The 24575-nt window shown below is 45.5% G+C and overlaps 1 protein-coding gene across 5 annotated transcripts in view; it reads left to right on the forward strand.

The window, feature by feature from the left end:
• Positions 1–10692: 10692 nt before the first annotated feature.
• MFSD13A (major facilitator superfamily domain containing 13A) overlaps positions 10693–24575 on the forward strand; it is a 36874-nt gene continuing 22991 nt past the window's right edge. Inside the window, exons 1-3 of one of the 5 annotated variants that reach the window (XM_069980198.1) lie at positions 12975–13111; positions 19471–19612; positions 19769–20017. In XM_069980198.1, the coding sequence (XP_069836299.1) occupies positions 19853–20017 (165 nt within the window). In that variant the 5' untranslated portion in view covers positions 12975–13111; positions 19471–19612; positions 19769–19852. Of the gene's footprint in view, positions 10751–12974; positions 13112–19390; positions 19613–19768; positions 20018–24575 lie in introns of those variants that run through there. The other 4 variants (XM_069980200.1, XM_069980201.1, XM_069980199.1 and 1 more) reach the window with 4 other exon arrangements.

Genomic DNA, 24575 nt, shown 5'->3' on the forward strand with positions numbered 1-24575 from the left:
CTGTGCTCTCCCCAATAGTATATGGCCCCCTGTGCTCTCCCCCCAATAGTATATGCCCCCCTGTGCTCTCCCCAATAGTATATAGCCCCCCTGTGATCTCCTCAATAGTATATAGCCCCCCCTGTGCTCTCTCCAATAGTATATAGCCTCCCTGTGCTCTCCCCCCAATAGTATATAGCCCCCCTGTTATCTACCCAATAGTATAAAGCCCCCCTGTGCTCTCCCCCAATAGTATATAGACCCTCTGTGATCTCCCCAATAGTATATAGCCCCCCTGTGCTCTCCCCAATAGTATATAGCCCCCCTGTGCTCCCCCCAACAGTATATAGCCCCCCTGTGCTCTCCCCAATAGTATATAGCCCCCTTGTGATCTCCCCAATAGTATATAGCCCCTCTGTGCTCTCCCTAATAGTATATAGACCTCCTGTGATCTCCCCAATAGTATATAGCCCCCCTGTGCTCCCCCCAACAGTATATAGCCCCCCTGTGCTCTCCCCCCAATAGTATATAGCCCCCTTGCTGTGCTCTCCCCCAAAAGTATATAGCCCCCTTGCTACGCCCTCTCCCCAATAGTATGTAGCCCCACTGTGCTCTCTAACAGTAGTATATAGACCCCCTGTGCTCTCACCCAATAGTATATAGCCCCCTTACTGTGCTCTCCCCAATAGTATATAACCCCCCTGTGCTCCCCCCAACAGTATATAGCCCCCCTGTGCTCTCCCCAATAGTATATAGTCCCCCTGTGCTCTCCCCCCAATAGTATATGCCCCCCTGTGATCTCCCCAATAGTATATAGCCCCCCTGTGCTCTCCCCCAATAGTATATAGCCCCCCTGTGCTCTCCCCCAATAGTATATAGCCCCCCTGTGATCTACCCAATAGTATAAAGCCCCCCTGTGCTCTCCCCCAATAGTATATAGACCCTCTGTGATCTCCCCAATAGTATATAGCCCCCCTGTGCTCCCCCCAACAGTATATAGCCCCCCTGTGCTCTCCCCAATAGTATATAGTCCCCCTGTGATCTCCCCAATAGTAAATAGCCCCCCTGTGCTCTCCCCAATAGTATATAGCCCCCCTGTGCTCTCCCCAATAGTATATAGCCCCCCTGTGCTCTCCCCCAATAGTATATAGCCCCCCTGTGATCTACCCAATAGTATAAAGCCCCCCTGTGCTCTCCCCCAATAGTATATAGACCCTCTGTGATCTCCCCAATAGTATATAGCCCCCCTGTGCTCTCCCCAATAGTATATAGCCCCCCTGTGCTCCCCCCAACAGTATATAGCCCCCCTGTGCTCTCCCCAACAGTATATAGCCCCCTTGTGATCTCCCCAATAGTATATAGCCCCCCTGTGCTCTCCCTAATAGTATATAGACCCCCTGTGATCTCCCCAATAGTATATAGCCCCCCTGTGCTCCCCCCAACAGTATATAGCCCCCCCTGTGCTCTCCCCCCAATAGTATATAGCCCCCTTGCTGTGCTCTCCCCCAAAAGTATATAGCCCCCTTGCTACGCCCTCTCCCCAATAGTATATAGCCCCCTTGCTGTGCTCCCCTCCCCCCATATAACATAAAAAAAGCAAAACAATTATACTCACCTGGGTCCACGCGTTCCTCTTCTCTTCCCTCTTGTGGCCGCACTGCAGTGGTCACAAGAGGCTGCACTCCCCTTACCCTTGCGCCGATGCTCCGGTGACGTCGGGCGCCAGAGGGAGAGTGTGGCTTCTTGTGACCGCAGGAAGTGCGGCCACAAGATTGACTGACAGGGAGGGAGCCAATGGCGCTCTCTGTCAGTACCGCCGCTGCTGCTGAAGCTGGGCTCCGAAAGTGATGTGCTGCTGTGTAGCATCCTTCATACCAATAATGTGGGCGGCGGTGGCGGCATGGGCCCCCCCGGAGCCTCGGGCCCCGGGCGGCCGTCCAAACCGCCCACATTATAATCCGCCACTGATGGTATAAGTAATCAATGTGTCATCTATGTTAATTCTCAGAAAACCCCTTTAGGAAATGTTCATACCTAGCGTTTATGTTGTGTCCTGGTATGGGTAGTCCACTTAGTCTTATGTCACCTGGGTAAAGGTAACTTTGTCAGGTGTCAGGGATGATAGCTGCCTTTACCACTTTCACCACTTGGTGTCTCACTCTCCCCTTTCTGTACTGTAAGAACACAGCTGAAGACTAAGGGTTAACTATGTGTTTCTCTGTTCATTGTTACATCCAATCACAGGTGCAGGTACCACACATGCTTTCTTCCTATTACACTTCTTCTCTCTCATCTCTTCCTACTGTCCCCAGCAATGAGATTTTAGACCCGGTCACCCCTATAAAAGGGTAGTTAGTTCCTGGTGGGAGGTCTTTTTAGTCTTATGTCTGGTTCATGAGAAGAGAGCAAGACACCCAGGGGGTTCCTGCTGCAGTTCATATCTGGGCCTAGCCCAGGGGCCAGAGCCCTTGTTAGGAACAAGACACAGCTATAGATTTCCTCTGTAAGAGAGACTTTGCTCAAGATGCACTGCTAAACCCACAGTTGGGGTAACCATCTTCTAGGAAAAACCTTCTCTACGCTAAGGATCCTTCTGCAAGATTCTTAGGACAGTTTCCATAGTCAATTGACTGATGCGCAGTAAGGAAGGGCATGGAGCGGGGTCGCAGACTTAGCGGAGGCCCAGCATGACTAGGTTAGCTGGGAGTGTAGTATAAGGGGTTAAGTGGGGCAGTAAGGGTTAAGTGTGAGCCAGTTGGGAGGGGGTGAGGGGCTGAAAGGAAAAAGTGCGGGAGTTGCTAGGTGAGTCACTTACCAACGGACGCTGAGATATAAGAAGAGGAAGAGAAGGTGGAGCTTCAGTTCCTACCGGACCTAGCCCTCCCGACCGCCCTATTGCTGGTTATTTGGTGTGCGGGTGTGAGCTTTATGGTGCGTTTACACAGACAGATTTATCTGACAGATCTTTGAAGCCAAAACCAGGAACAGACTATTAACAGGGATCAGGTCATAAAGGATAGACTGGGGTCTATCCTCTTTTCAAATCCATTCCTGGCTTTGGCTTCCAAAATCTGTCAGATAAATCTTTCTGTGTAAACGCACCCTTAGTTTCTTCCATTGTCATGACAGCCAGCGGTAGGGAGGTCTTGCAGGGGAACGTCAATGTGGAGATTCTGAGGGAGACCCATAAGAGGGATGATACTCCCCGCTTGTTTTGGTGGATTGTGGAGAGAAGGTGGTGCAGTGCCAGGTGACAGATTTGTCAGCCCCTGAGTCGGCGCGGTGCGGCTGGGGGATAGCTAGTAATACTGGTGCTGCTGCGGGGTGCTCTGCCAGACCTCCCTAGACATGATGTGTTAACTGCATTGGTATTGTTATTTATTATTTAATGTTTGTTAGTTTATTTGAAGCACTTTAATAAAGAGGCTGTTATGGCCAATTTTTTCCCAACGTTAACAGAAGTGGGGGGTGGTGGTGGAGTAAGGGTGAAGTGGGTGTAGTGGGAGTTAAGATTAGACGAAGGGACTCAGCAATACCTTAAGTCAAGACAAAGAGCCTAAGCTGAAGTATCTTACTGATCACACATGGCTATTTTGGGAAACCTAGAGGAGTCTGGTACTCCCAGTTGTAAAGGCCTGGGACTGGTACTACCCATCCTGGCACCTGCTGAAGGACGGGCATAACCGTGAGTACAAGTATTCTCTTCTGCACACCAATTACCTCTTTCAACACAATCCCAGCAGAGTACATTGCTACATTAGACAAGGCCCCTATACTTTCCTACTCAAGTCAAGCTGCACATCTTTGCTCACTGTCACTTCAAGTCACTACCTCAAGCACCAAGCACTTCTATCACCTGTACCTGCCAAGTAGAATACTGTATTGCAATTAAAGGTGTTTCTTGTGTGCTGATTTTTTTTTTTTTTTTTTGTAAATTCTTTATTTTTGTGGACAGCTGGAGGCGACGTGGCAACATGCCCGTCACTCCTCCCGATATAAAACAGAATGGTCATAATATACAGATCATAAGGTAATACAATGGACACAGACCTAAGAGTGAGAGACCAAGGAACTCATAGTCGGCCGGACAGGCAAGGGCCATGCCGCGCCCCCTCCCACCACCCAGTTACATTTTTAACATAACATAGAACAGCACCCGGAAAGGGTGTAACTGACATAGAAAACAAAATAAAATAAGGTCAGGTGGCCCCAGTGGACCGAGAGAAATAAGAGAGAGGTAGAGGGATAGGTAGAATAAGCAAAATGGGCAGGATGAACCCGGGGAGAAGTAAGGGGGGAAGAGGGGAGAGAGGGAGAACGTAACAAAACAAAACACAGCAAAAGAGAGGAAAGGGAAAGAAAGAAGAAAAAAGAAAAAAAGAAAAGGGGGGGGGGAGGGGGGTTAGGGGTAAGGAAGAAGAGGGAGGGCAGGTACCACGTAAGGTTGGTGGGGGGGGAGGGGGGGGAGGGGGGGTATCCAGAGCACGATGGCGTCACAAGTCCTCAGGTTGAGAGGTTCGAAACACCCGTCGGATAAGGCCCAGGCCGGGGTTCTCGACCCTACGGCATCACATTTAACAGAGAGGCGTATTCAGGCGTGTCCTTGAAAACTAGCCAAGCGTACCAAGTTTTTGTGTACTTGGCTCCTGTGTTGTGTATGGAGGAGGTCAAGTCCTCCATGCGCTGCAGGTCATTAACCTTAGCAACCCAGAGGGACAGAGGAGGATGCGTCGTTCTTTTCCAATATAGAGGAATGCAGGCTCTAGCAGCCAACACCAGAAACCGAAGTAGGGACTTCTTGTATACTGCTGTCGAGAGTGAGCAGTGCTGAAGAAGAAACAGGGCAGGAGAGAGAGTTACCGAGGTATTAGTGACTTGCAGAATGGTCCTCTTCACCGCATCCCAAAAGGGAGTCAGGAGTGGACAGGACCAGAAAATATGTAGGTGTGTCCCCTCTTCAACACCACATCGCCAGCACAACGGGTCCACCTCGGGCCATATCGCGTGCAGTTTTGTAGGAACCCTGTACCACCGGGTCAGAATCTTATATCCAGTTTCCTGAACGCCAGAGCAAATGGACGACTTGTGAGCGAGGGAGAACACTTTCTCCCTTTGGCGTGAGGACAAAGTAAGATTCAGGTCTGTTTCCCACCTAAGCATGTAATCCGGGGTAGGCTGATCAGGGGGTGACATCAGGGCAGCGTACGTGAGAGAGAGGGAGTGTCTCAATCTACCGGGCTCTAAGCATAATGCTTCAAAGCAGGACCTAGATTCGCTGTATGCGGTAGGAGAAGGCAGTGAGCGGAGGAAGTGGCGCACCTGTGCGACACGCCAGGGGCCTAGGGGGGTGGGTTCCACCATGCTGTCCAATGCTGACCGGGAGAGCCAATCCGCGCCAGAGCGGAACGTCTCCACTCGGAACTTGTCAGCTTTAATCCAAGAACGGAAAACCGGATCCCCTAGGCTGGAAGGGAAGTCAGGATTTCCCAGTATCGGGCAGCATTGGGATCTATGAGGCAGCACATAGGATCGGCTGTTCGAGCTGGCACAGGCCACCAGTGTGGGGCCGATAGTAGGATGTGAGCGTAGTCCCGGCAGGGTAGATGGGTGCAGCCAGGGGAGGCAGTTCAGGGGGATCTTAGTGAAAGATTGTTCCACTCCTACCCAAGGTTTCACCTCTGCGTGGCGGCACCAATCCATAGCCCTGGTCAGGAGCGCTGCATTGTGATAAGTACGAATGTCAGGCAGGCCCACTCCCCCAGCACGTTTAGGGCGACACAAAATCGAGCGTTTTAGTCGAGACGGTTTATCATTCCAAATGAACTTAATTTGTAGGGAAGTTAGTGATTGAAAGAAGGATGGAGGAATCCGGCAGGGGACACACTGAAAGGAATAAAGTAGTTTGGGAAGAATCGTCATTTTGAAGATCGAACATCTGCCGAACCAGGAGAAGTAGCCCCTGGACCACACAGCACATTGTGATTGTATTCGTTGCAGTAATGGAGGAAAGTTCAATGTATATAGTTTGCCAAGATCTGCTGGCAGGGAGATGCCCAAGTATTTAATGGACGTGGCAGCCCACCTGAAGCGGAAGGAGTCCCGGAGCGACGACACCAGGCCGCTTGGGAGCCCTGAACTAAGAGCCTCTGACTTAGAGAAGTTGATTTTAAAATTAGAGAGGCGTGAGAACTCCTCCAATTCCCCCATCAAGGACGGGAGGGAGACAATTGGGTTAGCAATAAAAAATAACAAATCGTCTGCGTAGGCAGCGACTTTGTGAACCGTGTCTCGCACCGGGACTCCTCCCACATCCATATTAGCTCTAACCTTACACAGTAGTGGTTCCAGAGTAAGGATAAAGATTAGAGGGGACAGGGGGCAGCCCTGTCTCGTACCGTTTTTTATGGCAAAGTCCTCCGAGAGAAGACCATTCACCCTAACCCTGGCTCTTGGTGTTCTATACAGAGCAGAGATCCAGTTCATAAAGACAGGACCCATGCCCAAGAACCGGAGCGTTTCCATCATAAAGGGCCAATTGACCCTATCAAAAGCTTTCTCAGCATCAGTTGATAGGAGCATTAAAGGTAAACCCAGAGTTTTTGCTTTGTGAATCAGGTCAATGGCCCGCAATGTGTTGTCCCTGGCCTCTCGTCCTGGCATGAAGCCCACTTGGTCAGGGTGAATGGTCCTCTCCAGCAGGGGAGACAGTCTTGTAGCGAGGATTTTGGAGAACAACTTAAGGTCCACATTCAACAATGAGATGGGACGGTAATTACTGCAATATGAGGTATCCTTACCCTCTTTCGGTATAACAGCTATTTGGGCTCGTGTGGTGTCCAGGGGCAGCTCCCCGGTGGTGGAGGCAGAGTTAAAGGCGGCCAGGAAGTGAGGGGCAAGTTGCTTCTGAAATAATTTATAGTAGAGCAACGAGAACCCGTCTGGTCCTGGGGCTTTACCAGTTTGTGAGTCTGAAATTGCTGTAGCCAGCTCGCCTGCTGATATGGGCCTTTCCAGGTCCCCCAATACGGAGTCCTCCACCCTCGGCATGCCCGCTTCCGATAGGTACCGCCGTATGCGCCCGCGAAAGCCTTCACTGAGAGTAGCAGGGTTGGAGGAATCTATTGAATACAGATCGGCATAATATTCGCGGAACGCCCCGGCGATCTCCACCGGGAGATTGAGCGGTCTGTTCTGAGTGGACCTGATCATAGGTATGTATGAGCGAGCTTGCTGTACCCGTAGGGCCCTAGCCAGCGCCCTGCCCGGTTTGTTACCATGTTCATAGTAGTATCTTTTGCATTTCACCAGTGTTGCCTTGGTGTTATGCAAGAGATGGGACCTCAATTCATCCCTTTTCTGCAGGAGTGCAGAGGTGTGCACCGGTGTCGGGGACACCTTGTGCGCGGTCTCCGCGTCCCTAAGTTGATCAAGTAGTCTTAGAGTTTTTTGTGATCTCTCTTTCTTAAGACGTGCCCCGTGGCGCACCAACACCCCTCGCACCACACATTTGTGGGCCTCCCACACCGAGAGCGGGCCCACCTCCGGAGTGGAATTAGTCTGAAAGTAATCCAGGAGCGTGGTTTCCACATCCTTCCGTATTACCAGATCCTGAAGGAGTGATGCATTGAGCGTCCACTGCCATTGGGGGCGTTGTAGGCAAGGAAAGTCTAGGTTGACCACCACAAGGGCGTGATCTGAAAAAGTTATACTATCAATTTCCACTCTCACGAGCAGAGACAGGTCCCGGTGGCGTAAGAAGATATAATCCAACCTGGAATATACATTGTGCGCAGGAGAATAGAACGTATAGTCTTTCTCCGTCGGATGAGTAAGTCGCCAAGCGTCAACCAGTCTGTGCTCATGCAGAGTGTCCCCAATTCGGCGTAGTGAGGCCGCGCTCAGGTGGGAGGAGCCAGTAGATGAGTCCATGGTGGGGTCTAGTACTACATTAAAGTCCCCCCCTAATACCAGAGTACCCTCTGCAAAATCGTCCATTGTCTCAAGCATCGAGGCGATGGCCTGACCCTGACCCGTGGTAGGTATATAGAGAGAGGCGAATGTGAAAAGGTGCGTGGCGATGCGGCCCTTCAAGAGGACCATCCTACCTTCCTCGTCAGTCTGCGTAGCCATGTGTTCCCACGGTAAGTCCTTGGAGATCAGTATGCTGGAACCGCTAGATTTCGAATTTGGGGAAAAACTGTGGTAGGCAAATGGAAAGGAAGCATTAGTCAGCGAGATCCGATTGGACTCTAATAGATGTGTCTCCTGTAAGAACACAACATGTAACTTAAATTTCCTGAGAAAGTTTTTGAGGATTGATCTTTTGCCGGGGTCATGGAGACCCTTAACGTTCAGGGAACCAATCCGGAGATTAGGTGGCCTGGACGCCATGATGCGTGTGCTGATTTTTACCACCGCACCTGTACCTGTACCCTTACCTTGTGCTACCCTTACAAGTGTCTGTGTGTCTGGGGATGGGTATCACCACTCCTGGCTACCATGACAAGTGTTTCAGCAAAACACCAAGCCCACCTGCTATATAGCACCTCAGCACCCTGGGCCACGGCGTACGCAAGGAAATCCACACCGTGTAACCAGTAATCATCTCTGTATAAACTCTGCCCTTAATGCTGCGCATTTTATGCTGGTTTCATAATGGATTTCATGGGTATATTACATTGGGTATTTTGTGTAAAAGAATCTAATGTCAATAATATAGATGGAGAATTAAGGTATCATCCGTACAAAATGTTCTTACTTTGCTCTTAGACTTTTGTTGGTTATAAGCCTCAAATTACCATCTGGCTGACAGTGTAAAATCCCTTCACATAATCATCGACAGCCCGGCGACACCACGGATTGCTAAACAATGTACGTGAATGTACCCCTTTTCCATTGCATATGTCAGGGTACGCAGGGTGATAAATGTCCGCCGGCTGGTACATACTTTACCAGCTCGATGTTCCGGCTTGCTTCAGGGGCTCCTGGCTGGACGTCCTGCTCAGCCAATCAGTGTGCTGCCCCAGATGCTGGGAACCCCAGGCCAGAGTGTGGAGCAGGTAAAGTGTGCCCTGGCCAGCGGGGGGGTTAGGGGGCCGTCACTTACATACTCGCAGCGGGATGTCAATGCCACAGCGAGTATGTATTCTCATTAAAAATAACAGGCAAGGGATAGGCAGTGGATTTTGCTGCGAATTTGCAGCGTGAAATTTGCTGCGGATCTAGTTTGTGTGTGAATCTGGCCTTATGCTATTCCAAAGAGAGGATACAGTAAAAAAAAGTATACCACATAGGCGTCTATGTATGATAGCTGCCACAAAGAGGCATTCATCATAGCTGTACAGGTGTTATCGCCAGACATATACCCCTGCTGGACACCGCAAAATGTGGTGTGAAAAGAGCCTTGGTCTAAGTATACCTGTGAATAGTAAATGTGTATGTGTATATACTAGAGAGGAGCGAACCTCGAGCATGCTCGAGTAGATTCGAACCCGAACTTTCAGCATTTGATTAGCGGTGGCTGCTGACCTTGAATAAAGCCCTAAGGCTATGTGGAAAACATGGATATAGTCATTGGCTGTATCCATGTTTTCCAGACAACCAGAGCTTTATCCAAGTTCAGCAGCCACAGCTAATCAAATACCGAACGTTCGGGTTCGGATCGACTCGAACCCGAACCCGATTCACTTATCTCTAGTATATACCCCAATACACAGCGAGTTGTTATCTATTGTCAGCCAGGCCTGGATTTTATTCCCAGGCCGTCCCTTGTTTAAATGTATCAAGTAAGTGATTGTTCTTTGACTGTTCAGCACATTCCGCCACATACAGAAGAGAACTCAAAGGAACTCAGAAAGACCTCATTGTCAGTGGCATCCTTTGGCACAGATATGTAATCTGTCATATGAGGAATCTGGCAGAACATTGTGGCTTCCATTACATGGGGAGACAGATGTAACATCAATTGACAACTATGATTATGCCTGATAATGATAAGGGAGTAAATATTCATCATAGAGTAGTATGGCATAGAAGCCATAATACATGCATCATAACTGGCTGACTATAGGGGGCATATTACTGCTGTTTCCATAGATCAGGGGTAGGGAACCTTGGCTCTCCAGCTGATGCAAAACTACAACTCCCATCATGCCTGGACAGCCAAAGCTAAAGCTTTGGCTGTCCAGGCATGATGGGAATTGTAGTTTTGCAACAGCTGGAGAGCCAAGGTTCCCTATCCCTGCCATTGACAATGTCCTGGAGGCATAGGTGTGTGACCACTGCCGGTATACACTGCTGTCTGATGGTGCTCAGCAATGAAGGTTTCATCAGCTCCCTGTACACTTTTAAGCCCCAGTGATAATCTAATGAATTCCGCAGGTGTTGGCATCTTTGTTCTACACGACTTTTGCATTTGCAGTCAAACAAATGGTGTAATATCTCAGTATACATTGGTCACTGTTGGTACACAACACATCCATGGAATCGTACAAATATTAGATAGGCTTACAGTCAACATCCTTTATATAACAGGATACCGCAACCCTTATCTGTTTACTTGCTGGGTGTAATGGAATAGAGAAATTGCACTTTTATTGTCTCGTTATTTCACACTATCTCCTCCTTCTTTATGACATGTTAATGCAGCCACGCTGACAGGGAGGAAGATAAAGGGGAAACATACAAAGCTCAATATACTAGATGTTCCTACTGATTCATTCTTTATACAGAGAGCAGGTTCTCTGCAAGATTAGTCTGATCAGGTCAGCAGGTAGGAGAACTATATATATACATATACATTATATATCTATAGATTATAAATTATAACTACAGTGGTTTGGTTTACCTTGGTTTAAGAGCATTGTTTTGGTTTAAGAGCTCCCTGTACTGGGTGGGAGGGGGAGTGGAGGAGGGGCATGGCTGCATAGCGGGGTCTACAGCACTGTACTCTGACCCAGGAAGTCTCCATCACCCTCCAAATCATGGCAGATCCACTTCAGGCTGGGGCTTGCATCAGGGGACAGTACTGTGGAGGTAATCTCGCCATAGCTGTAACCCCTCTCTCCCCGGACAGAGAGTGCTGCTATACTGTGCCCACATCTGCCCTACTCATTCCTTCATGCTCCCTGCAGTCTCTGTCAGTCCTTGTGTTTCCCATCCTCTCCATTACTGTACAGTAACTTATAATATCATACAATCTTCTGTTTCTGAATGTTTGTTTTATCTGTTCTACATGTTTTTTAGAATAATAAATCATTATTTTTGGGGTGTGGAACCAATCGTCTGCATTTCTATGATTTCTTAAGGGAAAATTTGCTTTGGTTTTGAGTGGATTTGGATTACAAGCGCTGTCCCAGAACGGATTATTCTCGTAATTAGAGATGAGCGAACCTCGAGCATGCTTGAGTCGATCCTAACCCGAACTTTCGGCATTTGATTAGCGGTGGCTGCTGAAGTTGGATAAAGCCCTAAGGCTATGTGGAAAACATGGATATAGTCATTGGCTGTATCCATGTTTTCCAGACAACCTTAGAGCTTTATCCAAGTTCAGCAGCCACCGCTAATCAAATACCGATTGTTCGGGTTCGGATGGACCCGAACCCGAACCCGGTTCGCTCATCTCTACTCGTAATCCAAGGCACCACTGTATATCTGTAATCTGGCAGATAGATTTGTTTTTGCAGATTAAGGCCATGTTCACACAACGTAAGTTCATTATTAACTATGGGCGTTGTTGCCGATTTTCAACAACGGCCACAACTAATACTGAATTTAAAATATACTGCAGCTAGAGGGAATCCCGGCCGGAGTGTATACATAGTACAGAGTGTACATAGTATACACACCGGCCGGACATGTCAGTTTTCTGTGGCCACTATTCATTGAGTAGCGGCTGCAGATAACCTGTCAGTTCACACAACAGACCATTGTGTGAAGGGGGGACGCCCACATCCAAATTCAGCAGAAGTGAAGATCATCTGGCCGGTACTGCAGTACCAGCCAAGATGATATTCTCTGACACTGGCCGTTCTGTGACCCGGCCAGTCACAGAGCGGACAGTGTCTTATGCCATGTGAACATGGCCTAAAGGGGTTATCCAGAGAAAATATTTTTCTTTCAAATCAACTGGTTTCAGAAAGGTTCATAGATTTGTAATTTACTTCTATTTAAAAATGTCAAGTCTTCCAGAACTTATCAGCTGCTGTTTGTCCTGCAGAAAATGTTCTTTCCAGCCAGACAGTGCTCTCTGCTGCCACCTCTGTCCGAGACAGGAACTGTTTAGATCAGCAGCAAATTCCCATACTGTGTCAGGCTAAAAACATTTCCTGCAGGACATACAGCAGCTGATAAGTAAGGGAAGACTTGAGATTTTTAAATAGAAATAAATCACAAATACATATACCTTCTGAAACCAGTTGATTTGAAAGAAAAAGTTTTTCACAAGTTATCCACAACGACTGAAGATAATTAACATCGATAATTTCCATGTTTGTTGTTTGCATTGACTTCAATGCAACCGGCCGTTGTTTTAATTTAAAAAAGGGATGGCGAACCTTTGGCCATCCAGCTGTTGCAAAACTACAATTCCTACCTTGGCCCTCCAGCTTTGGCCCTCCAGGCATGATGGGAATTGTAGTTTTGCAACAGCTGGAGGGCCAAGGTTCCCTGATTTAAACAACAGCCGTTCTTGTCATATTAATGTGTTGCTCTGTCAATGCAAACAGCAGCTGTTGTTCCCACAATGTATTGAACTGGGATAGTCAGGGCATGATGGGAATTGTAGTTTGGCCACAGGCACCATGTCAGGGATAGAGCATGGACAGTATGTGGTGCAGAGCCTCCCTGTCAGTGCTATGTGTCCTGTACACACACTGCAGCAGCTGGCAGGCCACGCTGTCACGTCAGTCTGCGCCTCAGCACGTAGCAGCACAGCTGAGCCACCGTGGCAGCCATGTACTGCTCTCCATCAGGTCCGCAGCCTGCTCTGAGCGCCGCACAGCGACCCCTGCCGCACGCACTGGGACACTACAAGCCGGCTCGATTCTATCGGAGCTCTCCCTGTTCTCGGTATAAGAAAGAGGAAATGAGGAGACATCCGGCGGCCGAGGAGCTGGAGACGTCCGGGGGAGAGGTGAGTGCTGCCGGCTGTGTACAATACCTGTAGTGCTCCTTCCTCCGTGCTGCCTGCCTTGTATATACACGTAGTCACCAGCTCATTCCTATAGGATGTATGCTGGAGCTTCTGTATATATGTATATAGCCACCTAGACATCTGCTCCTGTGAAGGGAGATAGAGTTACCCTAAAGCAGGTGTTGGGCTATGTTCACACACTGTAGGTTCTTGCACATTTGCTGGGGATTTTTGCTGTTAATTAGGAAGCTCAGCAACATGTGTCAACATACCCTTTAAGTGGATTTCTATGACTATAATTAACAAGGAATGTTTCATGTAAATTGGATATTTCCCAGTGTCCTGTATTCTGGGATGTTTCCCTGGAAGCTGGTGTTGTTTGTACACAATACAGTAATGGTGACGTACTGTCTGGTCTATACGTGAGGTCACATGACTGGTCGGTGAACTGGTTTGGCCAAATCTGGACTAGCTGCGTGTTATCCCCCATTCACAGTATAGGTGATATGTATCTAATCGGTCTGACAGTTAGGACGCCTGGGGGTCCCATGTCTCCCCCATGCTGCTATTGCTGCTCTCTTCATGGGACTGATGGAGACAGTATAACGAGGCTGAAGTTGGTTTCTTATTCGGCCAGTTTCTTATTCAGGGGATTTTTCGTTTTCCTGTTTTAGCTATTATTCTTACAGAAAATGTATAATATTCATACCCTACCATAAGTGAGGGGCCCTGAGGAGATTGGTGATAAAAATGGCCAAAAGGACCCCAAGGTTGGCATAAAAATGGGCATCAAAGTAAAAACACAAAATTATGATTTAAAAATAAAATTGACTTTGGGCCACTGATAATACACAGAGAGGGATGCCCCGCATCACATCCAAGAGAGTCCAGCCTGGCCCAAAGTGGTTCTGGGTATAGACTGGCATCAAAGTGGGCACATAGGCATTTTTCATGATTTTAATAAGTAACAGGTGTTTTCAAAGGGTTAAATGAGTTTGGGCAACTGATGTCACACTGATAATACACAGAGAGTGGCTCCAGTTTTTATAATGGTCTGTATGTACAATGGAGCAAATGCCAAACTGCACCACAACTGCATCGAGGATGAAGATAAGAGACATCCCTTCATCCATGGCGTCTCCACTGCAATAGGGACATATCAGCGGGTTAGATTACTCCCACCTCCAGGTAGTTCCCCTTTAAGGCCAGTTCACATGGAGTAAAATCGGTGGAATTTGGCAACGGAACTCTCCGCCTGCCTCTGTAACATACAGTATGTCTATGGGAGGGATCGCACGCCTCCGTTCTCCCCGTCTTGAGTATCACCGGTCCCCTCAGGGCCCCTCACTTATGGTAGGGTATGAATATTATACATTTTCTGTAAGAATAATAGCTAAAACAGGAAAAAGAAAAATCCTCTGAATAGGAAACTGGCCGAATAAGAAACCAACTTCAGCCCCGAATAAGAAACTGTCGGAATAAGAAACCAACTTCAGCCTCGTGACAGTGTAACCATGTAGTACAGAGTCTAATCATCATAGTCTAATAGTGAGTGAATGGAGCTTCTTTCCCATGGCACCCCAGCAGTCAGACCCCCACCAACCAGTCACCTCAACTGTATATAGATAAGATGTAGTCCTGGGATAACCTACTCTATTTATTATGGAAGCCTTGATACTATGACAAATCTGATTATCGCGCGATAGACATTAATAGTTCACATTGTGAATCAGAAGTTGCACAACAGAAGTGAAAAGTCTGCAGCCTTCCTTTATTTATTACGTTGTCGCTGTTTATGTTGCATTATTTAGGGAACTTGATTCCTGATAAAGTGGAAAATGGGTGTACATAACCCCTTGGCTAGATAGGGCTTCTCATTTGGTTTCTGGATATATCTTTTTTTTTTTTTTTTTTTTTTAATCCCCATAGTCCCTTCCAGCAGACATACAGTATAAAGTTTTCTAATAAATATGTATATTAGCTCTAAAGCCCACGGGGTGTTCTGCAGTGTGGTAAGAGCCCAGGTAAGTCCGGCCCATCTACTCTTTATCACAGCTGAGTTGCAGCCACCCACTCTTTGACTTGGCCCATTCACACCATAATTTGTGGATAAGTCGGGAAACTGTAAAAATGACATGCTGACATATTTTTGCACAGACAGGCCTGGGCTCCTTAAAGTAGTCAGCTAGTGACTATGTTACATGGCAGCCCTATTTTCCTGCTGACAGTTCCACTTAAAACATCACAGAACTCTGCAATACTGTCAGGTTTCAAGGAACTAATAAACTGTTATGCCTAAACTGACCTGAGGGGGCAGAGCAGGATGAAAGGGAGTCTTTCATTGGTGCTCTTTGCATTTCACACATCACCCCTTAGGTCCTGCACAGGGATAATGCAGTAAATACATTTTGCACAGAAAGCTTCTTTCCAGAGGATCTATCACCTTTACTACCCAGCAATGAAATGATACAGAACCAAATGCCTGACACCCCCTTTCCAGGTGATTAACAGCAGCAGTCTTGTAGTAAGGGCAAGGATCTGAGATAACTCTGATTCCTGCTGTTTAACCCATTTGATGGTCCTGTGATGGTGTTTTTCTATAAAGAGTGGGATCCCCCTGAATGATAACGTGTACAGTGCATTTGTAGGACTGACAAATATATACAGTGAGTCCAAGAAGTATTTGATCCCTTGCTGATTTTCTTTGTTTGCCCACTAATAGACATGATCATTCTATACTTTTAATGGTAGATGTATTCTTACATGGAGAGACAGAATATTAAAAAGAAAATCCAGAAAATAAATCTAAGGAATATTTATTAATTGATTTGTATTTCATGGAGTGAAATAAGTATTTGATCCCTTAGTATTCATTAGCAGTTCTGGCTTTTACAGACCAGTTAGACACTCCCAATCAACTTGTTACCTGACCTGAAGCCACCTGTTCTCACTAATCACTTGTGTGAAAAACAACTGTCCACAGAATCAGACAGATCACACAGATTTCAAGTCTCCAACATGGGTAAAACCAAAGAGCTGTCACAGGACCTCAGAGTCAGAATTGTTGACCTTCACAAAGCTGGAATGGGCTACAAAAAGATTAGTAAGGTGTTGGATGTCAAAGTAACAACTATTGGTGCAATTAACAGAAAGTTTAAAGAGTATAACATGACAATCAACAGACCTCGGCCCGGTGCTCCAAAGAAGATTTCGCCTTGTGGGGTGGCAATGATGCTGAGAACAGTCAGAAATCGTCCTGCAACCACTTGGCAGGAGTTAGCAAATGACCTGAAGGCAGCTGGGACCACAGTTTGCAAGGAAACAATTGGCAACACTTTGCGCAACAATGGATTCACATCCTGCAGTGCCAGAAAGGTACCCCTGCTGAAGAGAGCACATGTGGAGGCGCGCCTCAAGTATGCCAATGATCATTTGAAAGAAAAACCAAGTTATTGGGAGAAGGTTTTGTGGTCAGATGAGACCAAAATTGAACTTTTTGGCCTCAACTCCACCCGCCATGTGTGGAGGAAGAAAAATGCTGCCTATGACCCCAAGAACACTGTGCCCACCGTCAAGCATGGAGGTGGAAGCATAATGTTTTGGGGGTGTTTCTCTGCCAAGGGTACAGGGCTACTTCACCGCATCACTGGGAAGATGGATGGAGCCATGTTCCGCACAATCCTGAGGGACAACCTCCTCCCCTCTGCCAGGGTTCTGAAAATGGGCCGTGGTTGGGTCTTCCAACATGATAACGACCCTAAACATATAGCAAAGGCAACAAAGGATTGGCTCAAGAAAAATCACATTAAGGTCATGGAGTGGCCCAGCCAGTCGCCAGACCTCAATCCGATCGAAAATCTATGGAGGGAGCTGAAGGTCAGAGTTGCCAAGCGACAGCCCACCAACCTTCATGATTTAGAGAGAATCTGCAAAGAAGAGTGGGCCAAAATTCCCCCTGGTGTGTGTGCTAAACTTGTGGTTAACTACAACAAACGTCTCACCGCTGTGCTTGCAAACAAAGGCTTTGCCACTAAGTATGGAGTGTGTTTGGCAAGAGGGATCAAATACTTATTTTCCTCATTGAAATACAAATTAATTATAATATATTCTTTAAAATTATATTCTGGATTTTTTTCTTGATATTCTGTCTCTCCATGTTAGAATATATCTACCATTAAAAGTGCTGAAGGATAGTGTCTTTATTAGTGGGCAAACAAAGAAAATCAGCAAGGGATCAAATACTTCTTGGACTCACTGTAGCAGCAAAGAGTCTAAAAAGTCCCCCTGGGATAGATCCCGGTCTTTACTTTATGACCTGATCCCTGTTTATAGTCTGTTCCTGGTTTTGGCTTCAAAGATCTGTCAGATATATCTGTCTGTGTAAACGCACAATTCGGGTTACAGACTAGTACCGGCTGGAGTGCAGCTGAGGTTTTACTTCTGTGTGGTTTTCAAATTAATGTTATGAATGACCATTGTATATAAGACCGTTCCTCTGCTTATATTATAAGGATTAGGATTTATTGATGTCACTCATGGTGCGTTTACACAGACAGATTTATCTGACAGATCTTTGAAGCCAAAACCAGGGGCAGACTATAAACAGGGATCAGGTCATAAAGGAAAGACTGGGATCTATCCTCTTTTTAAATCCATTCCTGGCTTTGGCTTCCAAAATCTGTCAGATAAATCTTTCTGTGTAAACGCACCCTTAGTCATATATGCAAAACAAGAGTCCGTGGAGTCTCGGTTGCGAGTCTCAAAACACAGGATAGCCAAATCTTTCTAGCCTGTTGCCACGGGGTGCCTCCATGATGGGGAAAGCACCACACCACCCTGATAAATAGCCCCCTAAGTCCCACTCGGTTGCGAGTATTGGAACATAAATAGTTTCACTGTTCTCCTTGAGTTCATGAATATGCAAAAGAGGAGCCCGTGGAGCCTCATTGAAGAGTCTCAAAACACAGGACTAGCCAGATATCCGGGAAGGACCCAGCCATAAGGCAGCTCCTGTTAGGAAAGCACCAAATCCACCATATTAAGTGGCCCTATAAGTCAGTGTAATGACAAGGGATAAACCAAGGCTAGGTAACCATCCACATACAGCTGTTTCAGGGTGTTGCCCCTCATCAGTGTGGAGCAGGATTCTGGCTAGGTGGGAGAAACAGATCACTGATCTCAGGGAGACCAGCCAAACTCCAACACTGCCGGCTGCTAGTGAAAGCGCTCAATGCAGTGAATTATGATGTTATGTAAAACAAAGAAAATCTCAGGGTGTTATGGGCCCCAGGCAGTCCCGTCTACTAATCTCCGTGGATAACAGATAATCGCATTCTATTGTTCACCTTACTTTCATCTGCATTTAGCGTCCTTCATCGGCTACACGGGTTAACAATGCTAAGACCTACGTGCTTATGTTCTGTGACTCTTTAATTACATATGGCTGAGAGAAGGATAAGGACCCTAAGGCCATTTCTGTGTGAACGTGTTTTGGTGACTACTTCTGTCCTGACCATGACCTGACATGAAGCTGTTAGTTCAGGTCATTAGATCTGAGGTATCCGAAGCAAAAACAATGCCTATGTGAAGCTGGCCACAAATCTCATATAATGGTCGGCCAATATGTAATAGTTACACCGCAAATATGATCGGCTGTGTTGGATTTTTCAGCCGTGATCAGCTGAATTAATTGACGTGAATTCTGGTCGATTATTTGCCATTTGTGCAGGTGTAAGGGGGCCTTTAGACAAAGATTTATCTGACAGATGTTTGAAGCCAAAGCCAGGAACAGCCTATAAACAGAGAACAGGTCATGAAGGAAAGACTGAGATTTCAACTTTTTTCAAATCCATTCCTGGCTTTGGCTTCAAAAATCTGTCAGATAAATCTCTGTGTAAAGGCACCCTAATAGTCTGCAGGTTGCACATAGTGTCACGTCCTTAGGGTAGTCGTCTGCACACATAGGCATGGGTTCTGCCTCGGTGCCATCGCCCTGCTCGTCTCTCATCTACAAGGAAATTCCATTCTCTCGTTTCAGTAACTATTTCCTTATGCGCTCACTTCTCTAAATCTTGTTTGTTAGGTTTCATGTTTTAAATATAGCAGTGTGTGTTGTATCTTTTGTCTGCTTTATAGAACGTAGCATTTTTTTTATTTGTAGCAGTCATAGTTACTGGAATTTTTACAGGAATGCAGAAAAGAAATACAATTGTATCCAGCAGCAAAATGAATCCCTATGTGCTGATGTGTACTTCTTATCGTCTCAGCCGCCATGGGCCAGGACACAATCTCCCCTTCCAGCTATCATGGCCATCCTCCCCACCGCTTGCAGCTAAATGCCACATGTTCATATTTTTCAGGCATGAACCTGAAATGAAATAACCTAAAAAGACAGAAAAAAAAAAAAAAAGCCAGAGTCTGGTTCGACAAGTTTGCACATGATATTGTGTGAATGTAAGCGGTGACACGAGCTCGGAGTCCTCACATATGTAGTGATCAGTGGTACGTATAATCCGGCCGGACAGATCATATGTGCATATAGGCGTCTTATGTTACCACTACAGTCAGATAGTGTAAACGTGTTCCATGTATATGGCTTCTTTTTTTTTATTACTTATTGATACAATTAGGATTAATAGCTTGTGTTTTCTTTTGCAGGAGGACAGATGATGCGGTTACTCTGTGGCAGTATACAGTATGGATGACCCGACCTAGGCCGTGCCCGCTCCTGAATAACCTAACATGGGCTTGAGGATCAGTGCAGGGGTCTTCCACCTCCCCACAGCCGTTCTGTACGGCTCACTGTCCTTCTTCCTCTCCGTCCTGCACAATGTTTTTCTTCTCTACTACGTGGACACTTTTGTATCCGTCTACAAGATCGACAAGCTGTCCTTCTGGATCGGAGAGGTAGATATTGATATAATAACTGGAAAATGTTCTGTGAATAAAGACTATTATAATAGTGTTACTATTATATGTTCCTATTATAATAGGTCTTTTATATTGTACGCTGCTCAGAGTGAGGGTGACTGTGGCTGGCATTACTGTAAAGCACTATAAGGGTACGTTTACACTTACCAGATCCGCAGCTGATTTTCTGCTGCAGATCCGCAGCAGAATTTATTTAAATAACTGATCACAGCATTAAATCTGCACCATCAGATCTGCTGCGCACCCTGTAGGTGTGAATGCACCCTTTAGGGTGCGTTCACACCTGCAGATCCGCAGCAGATTTGATGGTGCAGATTTGATGCTGTGTTCAGTTATTTAAATGAAATCTGCTGCGGATCTGCAGCAGAAAATCAGCTGTGGATCCAGTAAGTGTGAACGTACCCCAAAAGAAATTTCTTTACCTGACCCACATTTGTTATGTTTGGCGAGGGTGGGCACCACTGTGTATAGCATTATCTATGGTTTCCTATGCATTTTTTGAGGGCTGTGCTGTTAGCATTAATGGCCTTTTTACACGCACTGTTTATCAGATTATCTGCCAAAGATTATCTGCCAAAGATTTGAAGCCAAAGCCAGGAATAGACTATAAACAGAGATCAGGTCATAAAGGAAAGCCTGAGATTTTTCCGCTTTTCAAATCCATTTCTGGCTTTGGCTTAAAATCTTTGGCAGATAATCTTTCTGTGTAAATGGACCCTTAAAGATAATCTTCTAGTGTAAACGCAGCAACAATCAAACAACGATCGATCGAAAACTTGTTTGTGTGATAGCAGCTTTTGAGCTGATGTCGAAATCATTGTTAATCTTTAGCAAGTCTTTCATCGTTCATGGTATGTAGATATGAACGCAATTGTGATTTTATTTATGATCTTAAATTAAATCGCATTAACAAATTTTCTTAGGGATTTAAACACATTGTTTAAAAGAAAAAATGGTCACTGTTCGCTAACTGAACGCTTAAAAGATTTGTCTGTACGTCTGAAAGGACTGGGGTTATAAATGAGCACTCTGGCTGGTGTTATAGGGGCTGTACAACTTTATTTTATTTTTTTAATTAAAAGGATACTCTGGCAAAAATCTTTTCCTTTTCAAATCAACTGGTTTCAGAAAGTTTTATATAGATTTGTAATTTTACTTCTATTTCAAGTCTTCCAGTACTTATCAGCTGCTGTTTGTCCTGCAGGAAGTTTTTTTTTTTTTGTATTCAGTCTGACACAGTGCTCTCTACTGACATCTCTGTCCAAGACAGGAACTGTCCAGAGTAGGAGAGGACCCACTTGGGCTGGTAAGGTCAAGGGGACGCTGTGGTTGGTATTGTTGCAGTGAGCTGCTCCTGGCAGTGAGAAGGTTATGAGATCGCATTGTTTCTGTGTACTATGGCTGACATTGACGGCAGTAACACTGTGCTTGGCTTTGACAAAGGAGCAATGAAATAGGTGAAAGTTGATGCTTTCTGATATCTCTAAATCCTATAGAAAAGGAAGGAGTCTATTGATGACGGCTTTTCTTTATGGCTTATAAACCAAAGCATTATGGTTCTTTTTTGTTTAGTTTTTACACTTCAAAGCTCCTGCCTCTCGTAGTAACGCGTTTCCTGCTTCAGTTGTATAGCACATGACTGTATTTGTGACGCTTGGACTCTCAGAACAATGCCTTCACCATAAATCACTATGACTCTGTGTTCGGGCCTTACCACCTCTGAGATGTATATTTAGCGCATGCCTTTCATACCCAAATGGCAACACCTTGTTAGCCTGACACGCGGATACATCAAAGGCAATAAATCGCGTGCTAATAGGCAGAACATGTGCGGAGCATTTCCCTCTACTTTACTGGGTTCACAATAAACGGCCGTAATCTATACTTGTTCACTCCATTCTGTAAGAGATGTAATTGTAATATTTCACGTTCCACACTGGGTAAAAGACTACAGGCCGTTCTTTTTGACAGCTTGTATTCTCTTTGTCCATAAGACATAAAAGGCAGCAAAGTGCCTTTATGTTGTATCCAACACTCTAAGTCGGTGATCCCCCAACCTGTGCTATAACTACAACTCCCATCGTGCACTGACCGCCTTCTATTACTAGTCGCATGCATATATCTATATCCCATTCCATCTTTATACATACATTGTTTGAAGATTCTTAGCATTAGAAAAGTGGAATTAAACCATTTACTTTCCGAGTTATCAGATGCATGTGACAAATCCAGCTGGTACTTCTATTGCTTCCATGTATTTTTATTACATATGTGGGTGTATATACAGTATCTATGGATACGTTACATATTTGTTTTTTGTTTTTTTCTGATATAGAACATCTGTTCTCCCATGCCCAGCTAGGACATGATCCGAATTCCTGTCTTGGTTAGATAAAGATGCCTGTACTCTATTGAAAGTAATAAGGGCATGCCAACATATTTGCCTTTTTTTTTTTTTTTCTTTTTATAGTGCCAACTGATTCCGCAGCAATTTTAGGGCTCACAATCAATATTTGCCCATCTGTATGTTTTTTGGAGGTGGGAAACCAGAAACCAGAGAACAGGGAGAAACCCACACAAACACTGAGAAGAGAACACTCTCCTTGCAGATATTGTCCTTGGTGGGATTTCCACCCACTGCAAGGCTACACTGCTAACCACTGAGCCACCGTGCTGCCAACATGTGTGTGGGCATGCACGAGCTGCATCTTTGCCAAGATTTTCTTTCGAATAGCATTTCAAATGAACCACAAGATACGACATTTGGTCTCCAAAACATCTAACCTTATGGCATTGGCAATAAATTCTCTGGTGGTCTTGTAAACTCTTTGCTCTTCCTTCATTCCTCATCCTTTACTTCTGGGTGCTATAGAAGGTTCAGATGGAAGGAGTTTATTATCTTGGTGGCCATGGATTTACCCAGATGCTTTAGGTATATAAACTTGACTACCTTGTCACAGACGACACCTGCAATATCAAGGTATCATTTGCTAACAAATTTGACCGTGACTGGTCGCTAAAGACATCAGATTTTACTACAACACAGCTTGAAGCATAATATAATTTTTACATTTTATTTATTTTTACAATTTTTGCTTTCTCTTCTGTTAGGTTTTACTTTTCTCCATTTCACTAACCGCAACATTTAGCAACACTGTTCAGTACAAAGGTCGCTGTTTGTTCAAAATCATTCAGGAAACGGCAAAACCTTAAGATATTAGAAGCAGCTGAAAATAGCCAACCAGCAGAAGATCCCGACCTCAGCTCTTCCTTTATGACCCTCCCTTACTTCCGCTGGGCTTGGTACTTTTGTAATCTTCAGGAATTTTTTTTTTTTTTATATGTTCTTGCTAAATTAATGTTACTGTGCGTGGCCCTGTACCCCTTTTAAGGAGCTATATACTGTATAGCAAATCCATATAATGCTATCACTCCCTCCTGCTATATTTATAGTGGTGTCTATGGATGTTTTCTTACAGACTGCCAATATAGAACAAGCCTGGAGGAAGCCCATTCAAGCAAACAAGGCCTTCATGAAACGGAGCTGCCCAATGTGCAGAATTTAGTAACTGTATAATGGCACAGTAGTTATAGTGCACATACATATAGTGCATGTTACAAATAGTAATAACACTAGTGCGGAAGATTATTTTTTATTTCTTGTGTAGGTTGCTAAAGAATGGTGATGTGTGTTCCAGGGGATTGAGACAGAATGTTGTGCAAAATAATACATGTGCAGCAAGCTCTTTTTATGAAAGGAAATGGGAAAGTCATCACGAATTACTAGATTCTTTAAAGAAAACAAACTTTTAATAAAATTGAATTTCACCCATATGTGACTAAACCTTCATTTTCGGACATAGGAATTTGCACGTTGCTGTACCCCGTATAGAGGTCCTGTACTTCCAGTTACAGCCTTAGCTGGAGTTTGGATTCTGCATTGTCTAAAGCAGGGGTAGGGAACCTTGGCTCTCCAGCTGTTGCAAAACTACAACTCCCATCATGCATGGACAGCCAAAGCTTTAGCAACATCTGGGAGAGCCAAGGTTTTTTTTAAAAGGTTTTATTTATGCATTTTTTCATAACCAACAGTTACTGCATAGTTAGAAAAACAAAACAAAGAACAAAAGAAAAAACCAGGAACAAAACAACAAAAGCACTATTAACACATGACCAGCCTTCACGGCATTGAGTTCCACACAGCAAAATTAGGGGGCAAGGCCTTTCGCACACCATGTAACCGTATATAGAGTCTCGAATTCAGGGGTTATAATATACGAACTAAATATCTATGGCTAAGCCCCTGACAAGGTAGACACTCTCAAGATGAGAGGAAGCCCCTTTCATATAGACCCAATGCCAAAGGCCAACCTCTCAAGAACATACTACACATAACAGACATTGAACATTCTCACACCTTACACTTGGGAGAGCCAAGGTTCCCTACTTCTGCTCTAAAGCGAGTCTCCCTAGTGGCCACTTACTTGATGCAGGTCTGACTTCCATTGGGCAGCCACCCATTGAAATGGCAACC

Source organism: Dendropsophus ebraccatus, chromosome 8 (assembly GCF_027789765.1).
Source record: "Dendropsophus ebraccatus isolate aDenEbr1 chromosome 8, aDenEbr1.pat, whole genome shotgun sequence".
Taxonomy (NCBI): Eukaryota; Metazoa; Chordata; class Amphibia; order Anura; family Hylidae; genus Dendropsophus; species Dendropsophus ebraccatus.